General features: G+C 54.6%; 1 protein-coding gene across 2 annotated transcripts; it reads right to left on the bottom strand.

The window, feature by feature from the left end:
• Positions 1-2,326: 2,326 nt before the first annotated feature.
• Slc39a13 (solute carrier family 39 member 13) lies at positions 2,327-9,871 on the bottom strand. 2 transcript variants are annotated; one of them, XM_021640898.2, is made up of 10 exons: positions 9,529-9,871; positions 7,836-8,144; positions 6,482-6,595; positions 6,023-6,144; positions 5,386-5,487; positions 5,195-5,284; positions 4,137-4,187; positions 3,810-3,938; positions 3,564-3,663; positions 2,327-3,470 (listed from the first exon to the last, which is right to left on the bottom strand). In XM_021640898.2, the coding sequence occupies exons 2-9, from the start codon at positions 8,134-8,136 to the stop codon at positions 3,601-3,603; spliced, it is 972 nt and encodes a 323-aa protein (XP_021496573.1). In that variant the 5' UTR covers positions 8,137-8,144; positions 9,529-9,871; the 3' UTR covers positions 2,327-3,470; positions 3,564-3,600. The 2 variants fall into 2 exon arrangements, with proteins under 2 accessions (XP_021496573.1, XP_021496571.1); XM_021640896.2 differs by having other exon boundaries at positions 3,806-3,938; positions 9,529-9,735.
• Positions 9,872-10,358: the final 487 nt, after the last annotated feature.

Raw genomic sequence — 10,358 nt, 5'->3', positions numbered from 1 at the left:
GAGTACCATTCCCAGTGTTTTGTTTTTTTTTTTTTTTTTGACAGATTTGTTATGTATACAGTGTTCTGCCTGCATGTACACCTGCACACGAAGGGGCACCAGATCTCACTATAGACGGTCATGAGCTGTCATGTGGTTGCTGGGAATTGAACTCAGGACCTTTCAAAGAACAGCCAGTGCTCTTAACCTCTGAGCCATCTCTCCAGCCCCACCATTCCCAGTTTTATGTGGTGTCGGGATGGAACCCAGGATTTAGTACCTGATAGGCAAGCACTTGGCCAACTATAAGACACGTCCAGGTGTCTGTACAGGTCTTTGTGCATGATGCCAATCAAGACAGCCACTGCAGAGTCCATGTATTATTTTTACTGTGCGCATACATGCCACTCAGGGCACATGGCCACCATAAGACAACTTTGTGGAGTCAGTTCTCTCCACCTTTACCTGGGTTCTGGGGATTGAACTCGGATCGACAAGTTTGCGCAGTGTACTTTTACCCACAGCTGTCCTACTGGCCTGGGTGCCCTCATTTTACAGATACAATTAAGCAACTGCTCAAAGTGCACCATTAAGAGGTTTCAAAGCAGGGAATCAGACCCTCAGTCACTTTTTGCTTTCTTCTTGTTTTTGGAGACACGGTCTCATTGTGTAGTGTGACTAGCCTGGAGCTTTCTATGCAAAGTTGGCCTTGAACTAGAGGCCTGTGGCCTCTTGAGATTAGTCCCCAGTGCTGGGATTAAAGGCATGTGCCACTTTGGCTGGCCTATCATTCAACTTTGTATTGAATTGTTTTACCATTGACTTTGGCAGCCCTGAATGGTCTTTCAAAGTTAATCCTCAAAATCACATTTTATTTCCAGAAAGGGGCAGAAGGCCCTGCCACTTGCCTGTTCTCTTCTTCCCAGGGGGCATGATTACAGCAAGCTACTTACTGTCATACCTCCACAGGGCCACCTTGCCAGCTCTCCCACATATGCCTGGCTTGTGGGGGATGTCAAGATAAGCCTTTTGGAGGTCCACAGGGAATGACAGGTGAAGGGTCAGTCACCTGCAATGCCTTGAAAGATCCTGATCCACTGCACACAGTGTTGATCCTCTAGAGACTCCCAGCACACTAGTGAAGTCTCAGATGGGTCCAGACCAGTGACTGCTTCCCCTTCACGGAAGTCTCCTAAGGTGACCTTGTTCCCCACCCTACCCTATTTCCTTACAGTTGCACCAACCTCATATTGGTGCTCGAAGCCAGCATGGGATTGGCCTTTAAGTTTAAAGGCGTTTACACTGGACAGTAAAGTTCAATCTGCACCACGAGTCTAGGCTGATTCCCAGGAGTCTGCGTGGGCTGTTGTGATTCACCACCCCTTCTGGTTCTCATCCCCACACTGGCTTACTGAGTATTGCATGCTGCGTGTTGATCGTAGTCTGACTACATCTTGCTTCAGAAGCTCAGTAGCTAGTGTTTCTGATTTTGTCCTCTGGCCTGGTCTTTGGTGCCATCATTCTTACCAACCAGATGGAATTTGCTCTTGGCTATGAAAGGGAATGTGTGGGTACCACCCTCACTTTTCCCTGCTTCCTCAGAATATAACGGGGTCCCCTTCTATTTCCCTTGTGCTGGGTACAGTGGTGGACAGTAAGCCTTGGCATGTGCTTGTCATCCTCCCAACAGGCCTTCACCCCACAGCAGCAGCCCTGACGGAACACCTGCTGACACGAAAGACAACTGGGCTTGGACCTTTCAGTCCTGAGGTCCTTGGACAGTTCTCTTAGCCGTGTCACCTAGGTGGAAGAGATCTTCCTCTTCACTGACAGCTGCACATTCCCAGCTGAGGGGCAGCTGATGGGGTTCCCACCTCCTTGCGCTGGACTCATCTGTGCAGCACACAGGGCTGCTGAAGTCTGTGTTGGCTCTGGGTGGGTTAGACCGCACGGGACTCTTCCTGCATCTGCTGCTGGAGAAGCAGTGACCCCTGGTGTGTGATGACTGGGGTGCAGTCAGAGGAAGGGAGTCCTCCTGCCTGTATTTGGGAGGTGGGGAGTGTGGGAAAGCGCAAGTGAAACAGGGTCTTAGTAGCCCAGGCTAGCCTTGAATTCATCATTCTACCCGATGTATTACTATATCAAATGCTCTTTCCATGCCCTCCTTTTTCCCATTTTTCAAAGTGTAGGTTTAAGATCACTGATGGTGATGAAGGCTCAAATGGGTGCTCAAGCAGTACTGGAATAAAAGGCTAACAATAAAACAAGGCAGGAAAGTACGAAACCTTCAGAGACACAGCGAGTGACACAGCAAGTGCAACAGACAGACCTGGCAGGGACACTTAGCCAGAGCTCTGCTTGACTGCCTTAGTACAAGACCAGGCAGCCAGTCTAGTAATATTTATTTATCTCTATAGAACAAGTATTTACAGATAAAGCCATAGCATAACTGCTATGGAATCATTGAGACTCTTCAGTTAGAAGTTCCCTAACACCCACAGTTGAGCAGCAGGGCTGGAGTCTGGCTGTAGACTGGGCCAGCTGAGTACCTGGGTGTCAGCCAAGGGAAATAGTTGGGGATTATGGCTTCAGCATTCTCCCAGTTCACATTCCTGAGCACTGACAATGTGGGGCCCTCAACACGCCCACCTTATTCTCAACCCAAAGGACAAGGGGCCTGAGCAGGGTTGGCAGCTCACTCTTCCCTGCCGGGGGCATGTCCACTGGACCCCGCGCTGGCAGGAGCATCCTGGAGAGCCGCATCGGGAGAGGGGCTACTCGCTGATTTGCAGACCGCTGTTTGGCAGCTAAGTGGTTGAGAGCTGCCTGTGCGGGCGGAGGCATTTGCTGGCCAGGCTGCTGGCCCCTAGGAAGAGGCCCTGGAGCTGCTGCCTGCTCAGTGCTGGGAGGGAAAGGACATCAGTGCTGAGCGGGCTGGGGTGACAATGCACCCACCTCCCCTTTCTTTGGCTGTAGGAAGGGCTAGGCAAAAGGACAGTAGAGAAAAGCTGTGCGGCCTCTGCCTCTAAGGTGCTTGGGGCCCAGATGTATGGGCAGAGGTTTAAATACTTTGGGGCTCGAGGCCCAGGAGGAACTTTGGGCCTCTCTGTAGCCCTGGGCTCCTTGGGCTGCTTTCTTTGCCGAGTAAGAAGTGAGGCCTGTGCTGGCACCAGTGCTGTCCTTCCTTACCACCAGAAGACAGTGGGTGGTCAGGCAGGTGGGGTGGTGGGCTCTGCACACGCATCACAGTGTCAGTCTCTGTCACGCACACTCTGGCGGCACGTGCACACCACGCAGCCCCTTGGCCCAAGGAGAGGCTGGGCCAGGCCTTCACCTTCCGCCTCACACACACACAGTCACAGAACAAATTGGAGTCTCTTATTGCTTGCTTTGCAGAGTGGGGTATCGGCAACGGTTACTCGACGAAGCACGAGAGCAGCACCATCACCACGACACCGGAGCAGAGCAGCACCACCTGCTGCAGGGAGTGCCTGTCGGGAGAGGGTGGGGGCTTGCGTTAGTGGACGGGCAGGCAGCACACTGATGGATGGCCCCCTCGATGGCCGTCCCAGTGGGTCACTCACCAGGGGTCATCTTCTTCCAAGAGGTCAGGCAACACATTCACCAGGGCAATATAGAGAAAGCCTCCAGAGGTAAAGGGCAGGATCCAGACCACTGTCTCCTCTGTAGGGAGGACCAACTGGTGATGAGCCTAGGGAACAGTATGTACCCCACCCTCTCCCACAGGGGCACCAGGCAGACATTAGCCCAGTAGCAACAGAGCAAAGGTACCCCTACTGAGCACCACTGTCCACCACTCTCATACCTACTCCTTTGGGAGATTGTGTACAGATGGCGAAGCAGGCCCCCAGAAGGCCCCCCAGGGCTGTAGAGAACTGTAGCTTGGCTGCAGTCCATCGGTCAAAGCCAGCCCGGAGTAGGATAGCAAAGTCACCCACCTGAAGAAAGGCCCAGAGGTTTACCTAGAGCCACATCACATGACTACCCAGCCTTCCGTCTACCCCGCCCCTGGGCCAGTATCTAATGAGGCTGTGCCCCACCTCCCAGCCCACCCCAAAGCCTTGGACAAGTCCCACAGCCATGCTGAGCACGGGAACCTTGGGATCGCAGGCCCCGAGGCCACACTGGGCACTTACCTCATGGGGGATCTCGTGCAGAAGGATGGCCATGGTGGTTAGGAGCCCAATCTGCAGAGGCGGGAGCTTGAGTCTACGATGCCTTTACTGGCTTACGAGGCTGCCCCATACCCACTCCCTCTACAAACGTGTGCTCTGCTTTGGGACTGTTCTGTGCAGGACACTGAAGCTATAGGCAAGACAGGCGTGACTACAGGAAACAAAGAGCCTGCCTCTCAGACCTAATACGGCAACGTGATGTCATCTACAGATGTGGTGGCTGCACTCATAGCACACGGGGACACGTGCAACCCCCGCACTACAGGTTGGACATGCTTGGAAAAGGCAGGATTAGAAACCACAGACACCTGTGTGGCTCCTCAGGGAGCAGCAGTGTGATGAAGATTATGGACAGGTGCCTAAGCGGAGGATGAGAGCACCAAATGCCTCTTGGAAGTACATTTAAGTTGAGGCCCGAGGGATGAGAGGTCAGCTTTTCCAAAGTGGGAGGAAGGACACTCCAGACAGAAGGCACGGTGAATGGGCAGGGTTAGGGGTAGACAGACCACTGGGGCAGGAGCACAGAAGACAGTGGGAGGGAAAGAGGAAGCATCTACTGGCGGCCAGAGCCAAGTCTAGGAGCTCAACAAATGCACCCAAATGAAGAGTGCTGGCAACAACAGTAGCTTGGAACAAAAGGTGTAGTGGGGGTTTGGAGAAACTGGAGGTTATGAGTGCTTACGGCTCTTCCAGAGGACCCAAGTTCAGTTCCCAGCATCCACATTAGGAGGCTCACAACTGCCTGGAACTCCAGTTCCAGGGGACCCAAATCCAGCTTGAGAATCTTTTGGCTCCGAGAACACACAAACATGCAAATAAAAATACAACTTTGAGGACAATAAAGGTGAAGCGAAACAAGGAAGAGACGATAGCAGCACCCAGGAGATGGATAGGGATATAGGACTTCCCAAGGTACTGTTAATAAAAGCAAGAAGCAGACTTCTGTTTGGGAGACTGATCCAATAGCTAGATATTTCTCACCAGAAATGCCAGAGTTCTACCTGCCCCTCCCCCATTACCTTTTTGCTCACAAGGAAGCTAGCAGCCACAGCCAGTCCATGAGTGAAGTTGTCTATGGTGTTGGCAAGCAGGTTGAGATAGCCACTGACCTGGATGAGGGGAGAGAAAGGCGGGCTGAGCCAGGCAGGCAGAGCTGAGTCGGTCATTCATCTCTGCAGCTGCAGGAGGGGGGCCCTCATGGGCCACTCACTTTGAGGTTCCGGACCACGGCTCTCAGGCCGGGCTCTGCAGCCGGCTGGGCCAGACAGTGGCCTCCATTGAGCGCGGCAGCAGTGGGGTCTTTGCTGGGGGCCTACGGCCAGAAGAAGGAGAGAGAGGAGACATTAGATGCCCCCACTCAGACAGGCAGGCAGAAAGAGAGAGTGAGAAGGACAAGAGACACGGATTACCTCTTTGACCTGGCTAGACTTTGCTGATCCACACGCTGGATCAGCACGTCAGACCTCAACCCCACACTGCTGTCCCTATCCATTCGTACGGTGGCTCTCAACCTTCCTAATGCTGAGACCCCTGTGGTTTTGCCACTGTTGTGAGTTATAATATAAATATCTGATATGCAGATGGTCTCAGGCAACACTTATGAAAGAGTAGTTTGACCCGCAGGTGGAGAACCACTGATCTATAGGCTCAGACTACTTCAGAGGCTAACGCTGTCGCTCTCTCAAGAGTCTCCTGAAGTGTGGCCTGCCCTCCCTTCGCTGTCAAGAAAGACAGCCTGGAGATCTATCTTTCGGGAGGCCTTAATTCAGACCCTGGCTTCTCTAGGCTTTGGGTACTACTTTAGAAAAGAAGCCTGACATATCCAGGCTCTGGGGCTTGGGACTTACCTGGCTGAGGTCCTCCTCCTTGCTGTTCAGGAACATCTTCTCCAGTGCCAGGAAGGTCAGGAAGCCAGCAATGACCCAGAGCCCCAGGTGCTGCTGCTGTTGCAGACTCTGCCCTTCACCACCTGCAGGGGGAGCACTAACAGGCCATGCCAAGCCAGTGGCTAGAAGGGAGCCAGGTGGAACCGGGCCTAGACCAGGGCTAGTCCAGGGAGGTGAGGCGCTGTGGGGTAGGGTCTGGGGTTGGGGCAGCGCCTGCTGAACAAGCAGCTGGGCCCTAGGACTCCCAAAAAGAGGATAGGGTGTTGGGTTTAGCCCTTCCCTCTCACACAAGTTTTTCTGGCTCTCTCTACCCATACCCCTCCCCCAGACTCTGCAGAGCTGGCAGGGCCTAGGCTAACTTGGGTGGGCATGGGCGGGCACCAGCTCTGCATGCCAATCCTGCCCCCTGGACTCACTCACCGGGGCTGATGATACAGTTGTAGGCCCACGCCTCCGGCAGCAGGTGCAGAAACACGTTGCCCAAGAGTCCGCCTAAGGCAAAGCTCAGCAGCTGCTTCAGACGCCATGCTCCAGCTGCAAAGCAGAGCCGTGAGGTCCACGAGCCTCGGTCCCCAGGCTCACACATCTAACTGCCTTTCTAGACCGCAGGTTCCTAGAGGCTGGATTTGGGGCACTGCTCTCCTGGGTCTTCCCAAGTCCACAGGCCCAGAAAGGGCAGAGTGCTCAGGAGGATCATACTACAGTCTGGAGAGTCACTGCGGACGCACCGACTCCTGCGTAATGGTTAAGAGATGGGCCTAGGCCCTGGCAAGCCCAGCTCTCCAATCCATCTGCTGGCAACCAGAAGATAGCTTCTGAGGCTGAGTTTCCCCATGTGAAAACTGGATCTTGTTCGAACTAAACCACAATTCATGGAGCAAATGTTCAATAAAGGGGAATCTCCTCGGCGAGTACGATCCTTAGAGAACTGACAGAAACCTGGGGACCTCTACTGGCTTGCACACCCAGATTTGGAAGCGTACCCTGACAACCATATTCGGCTTATCAGTTAATAGAGCAACTGAGGCCTTGAGGACAGATGCAGCTGGTGGTAGGGTGTGAACCCCAGGGGACCCTGCTGTTTCCAAAACTGGCCAGAGAGCAGATGCTTCGCACCTGCACACACCCTGCCCAAGCCTCACAAACACCAAGCCTTCCTTCCATTCCACCACAGAGCTGCCTCACTACCTAGGCTGTCTCAAGAGGGATGCCTACTGCACCGGGCAGGACAGGCTCCAGGAGAGCTCTATTCACCACTGGTAGTAACCATTAGGCAGGCACCATCATCCAGGAGCCGTCCACAGGACTGAGTGGCCCCTGAGCCTGGCGGATGGCAGAAGACGAAGGGTATGTATTCATTTCTATGTATTCCTCCACTTTATTTTTACTTACAGGGTGTGTGTATGGATGCCTGGGTGCCCACACGGAGGTGAGAGGACAACCTTGTGGAGTGTAACCTGGGTTTCAGGAATGAACTCGGTTCTCCAGGCTTGCAAGGCAAGCACCTCTACCCACTGCGCCATTTTACCAGCCTCTCTTTTTCTTTTTAAAGGCGTATTCTTTTAGTTATAGGTATACGAGTGCAGGTGCCTGCCAAGATCAAAGGATCCCGCTGGAGCTCTAGTTACACACAGTTGTGAGCTGCCTGAAATGAGTGCTAGGAGTAGAACCTGGATCTTCGGGAAGAGCAGTTTGCGCTCTTAATTAGCTGAGCCGTGTCTCAAGAGCAAGCAGCATGTTTCCTACCCTTCTGGCTGATCCGCAGGGTACTCACCTTCTGAGCGCAACATGGTCCCCATCTCCAGGGGAATGACCAGCAAGGGGAAAACCCCACTGAGCCCAACCATGAGAGAGCCCAGGAGGGAGCAGATCCAGGTGTCCAGCCGCTCCCCACTCAGCAGAGACCCCCAGGACTCGCTTTCTTTATTATCCAGGCGACAGGCGGCTGCAGCCCCCAGGCTCCGGAGGGCTGGCTGGGAACTTCCAGCCCTTCCCAGGAGCTCCAGGGCAAGGGCAGTGAGAAAGAGGAGCCTCCGGCCTGCCATACCACAGCCAGGGCAGGAACATCCAGGCATGCCAGGTGCTAGAAGACACAAAGACTGCTCATGTGAGCTGCCTTCCTGGACCACATACCCACGTAGCAAGCACAGCTTCTCCTCCTCTCTCTTAACTGGCCATGACATCACCTTCTTACTTGCTCTGCAGAGGACACGGAATCCCACGGGTAGGGTACACTGAGCTCCCGCCCCCCCCACTACTTTTCCGAAGAACCACACATTTTTTCCTTCTGAGCTGGCTCCAGCCGATGTGTCAATGTGTCCGCCTGAGGCTAAACTTTCCTTAATGACTGGGTGAGGTGCTGGCTGGGCTCCTTCAGCCACCAGAGGGCCCATCCCTGATGGGTGCCTCTAGTTGCCAGGAGAGGCTCGGCTGCCAGAATATGCCTGTGAAGACACTCTGTCTAGCTTGATGGGGTGGCACTGAGGAGCACAGGTGGGGAAACTAAGTCATGGTCCAAAACCTCTTCCTCCTAAATGATCTCATTGTTCTTGGGCACCAAGAGACAAGAGGTGAGGCTGAAGAGAAGGGATGCCTCACAGATGCCGGAGCCAAGGCTACGGTGACTTGTGGCCAATTAATTTGGTGCTCTAGATTATACACTGACTGTGGACAATTCCTGTCATCCCATCCCAGCATTATCGGGGAATGGATGAGATACTGCCTCCCTCACAAGGTTATGAATATGAGGTGAGCTTGACAATGCAGGTAGCTACTGGCATGGAGGAGGGAACATAAGTCCTCTGAATGCCAGGGAGGTAGTGAAGCTCTCCCAGAAGGAATGTGCTCTGCAGACAAATCACCGGATGGGGACGTGAGTCAACCAGGCAAGAAGTTCAGTCTGGAAAGTTTAAATGTGGTCTGCCCTGACTGATACTGGCTGTGACCTTGAAACTGCCTCAGTTTCTTCATCTGCTAACGGATCCGAAGAGAGAAATCATCTGCCTTTGGTTGGTGTACTAGAAGCCTGTGTTGGGATCTTCACGTCTTAATTAGTCAGACATCCCTTGACCACCACCGCTTCCAGCATGCATCACAAAAAAAAATGAGCGAAGCTTCGTTGGGATAAAGGCAGGCCCTAGCCAGGCCAAGTCCTGCGGGTGGCGGGGTGGGGGGAGGAAGGAGGTCACGAAGAGGCGAGAGGACCACAAGTTTAGCAGAGAAGTAGGGGTACGGAGAGAAAGGTGAAGGCAAGAGAAAGGAGTGTCAAAAAAGTGAACCAGAGTGTCTGATGGAAGGAAGACACAAGAAGCGGGACAGCAGGGAGAGATGAGGGGCGGAGTGCGGGGCACCAGGGTAAAGAAGAGTCAGAAGGAGGCAAGTTCAACTCCTAAACTCTGGACGAGTCGCGACAGGTTTGGCAAGCATCCCGCCCCCGATGTGGGCCTAGGGGTCCAGCAATCACTCACCGTGCAGTGGCAGAGGTGGCGGTGGCGGCAGCTGCAGCGCTCCGGGCGGGCCCGGCCATCCAGCTGCAGTCCCGCGCCCCGCCCCGGCTCTGCCTCGCCCGGCCCAGCCACTAGGCCCCCAGCCCGGAGCCACCCCCGGCGCGCAGCCACGTCACACGGACAGCCCGGAACCCGACGCGCCCGGCTCCGGGGGGCTAGACGGAGCGGCGGCGGGGGGGCGCTTCCGCCTCTTAGCCACGGGGGACCCGCGCGGTCAGCGTACTTCCGCTAGAGCGGGATTACGGGACTGCGGGGTGGGCAGGACGGAAGTGGGTACCCCCACCGGCACCGCGTTCAGCCATGCTAAACTGGGGTGAGGGCGGCACCCACGCGGGCTCCGCGAACACCCGGGCGGCGGGGCTCGAGCGTGCCAGCTGCCGCCCCCCTGAGACTGCAGTCCCAGCAACGGCCACACGGGGGCGCGCGCGGCTGCCAGGCCGCTCCGACTCGGGAAAAGAGCACGGCTGTGGTTCTCTGAGTCAGCGAGCCTGGCTCCTCCATGAGCTCGGGAAAGGGGAAGTGCCTGCCGCAAGGAGGGGCCTGGCCCCGGGTACCTCAGAAGAGGGAATTTTATTCTTACTCATCGAATTATTTTTATGCTTTGGTTTTTCACTTGGAACCTCAGGCCACTGTTTCCAGGACAGTAACCCTTTGAGGTCCAATACATATTTCTAGACCCTGGAATTCCAAACCAGGGCGCACAGAGCTTCCTGTTCTTTTAACCCGACAGAAGCTCCTCCTGAACTCTTAGGCTAGTGGAGCATTTAATGGCAGTGACTGCCCTGATTTAG

This window comes from Meriones unguiculatus, chromosome 18, assembly GCF_030254825.1.
Source record: "Meriones unguiculatus strain TT.TT164.6M chromosome 18, Bangor_MerUng_6.1, whole genome shotgun sequence".
NCBI classification, from domain to species: domain Eukaryota; kingdom Metazoa; phylum Chordata; class Mammalia; order Rodentia; family Muridae; genus Meriones; species Meriones unguiculatus.
This window is presented reverse-complemented; position numbering and strand designations above follow the sequence as displayed.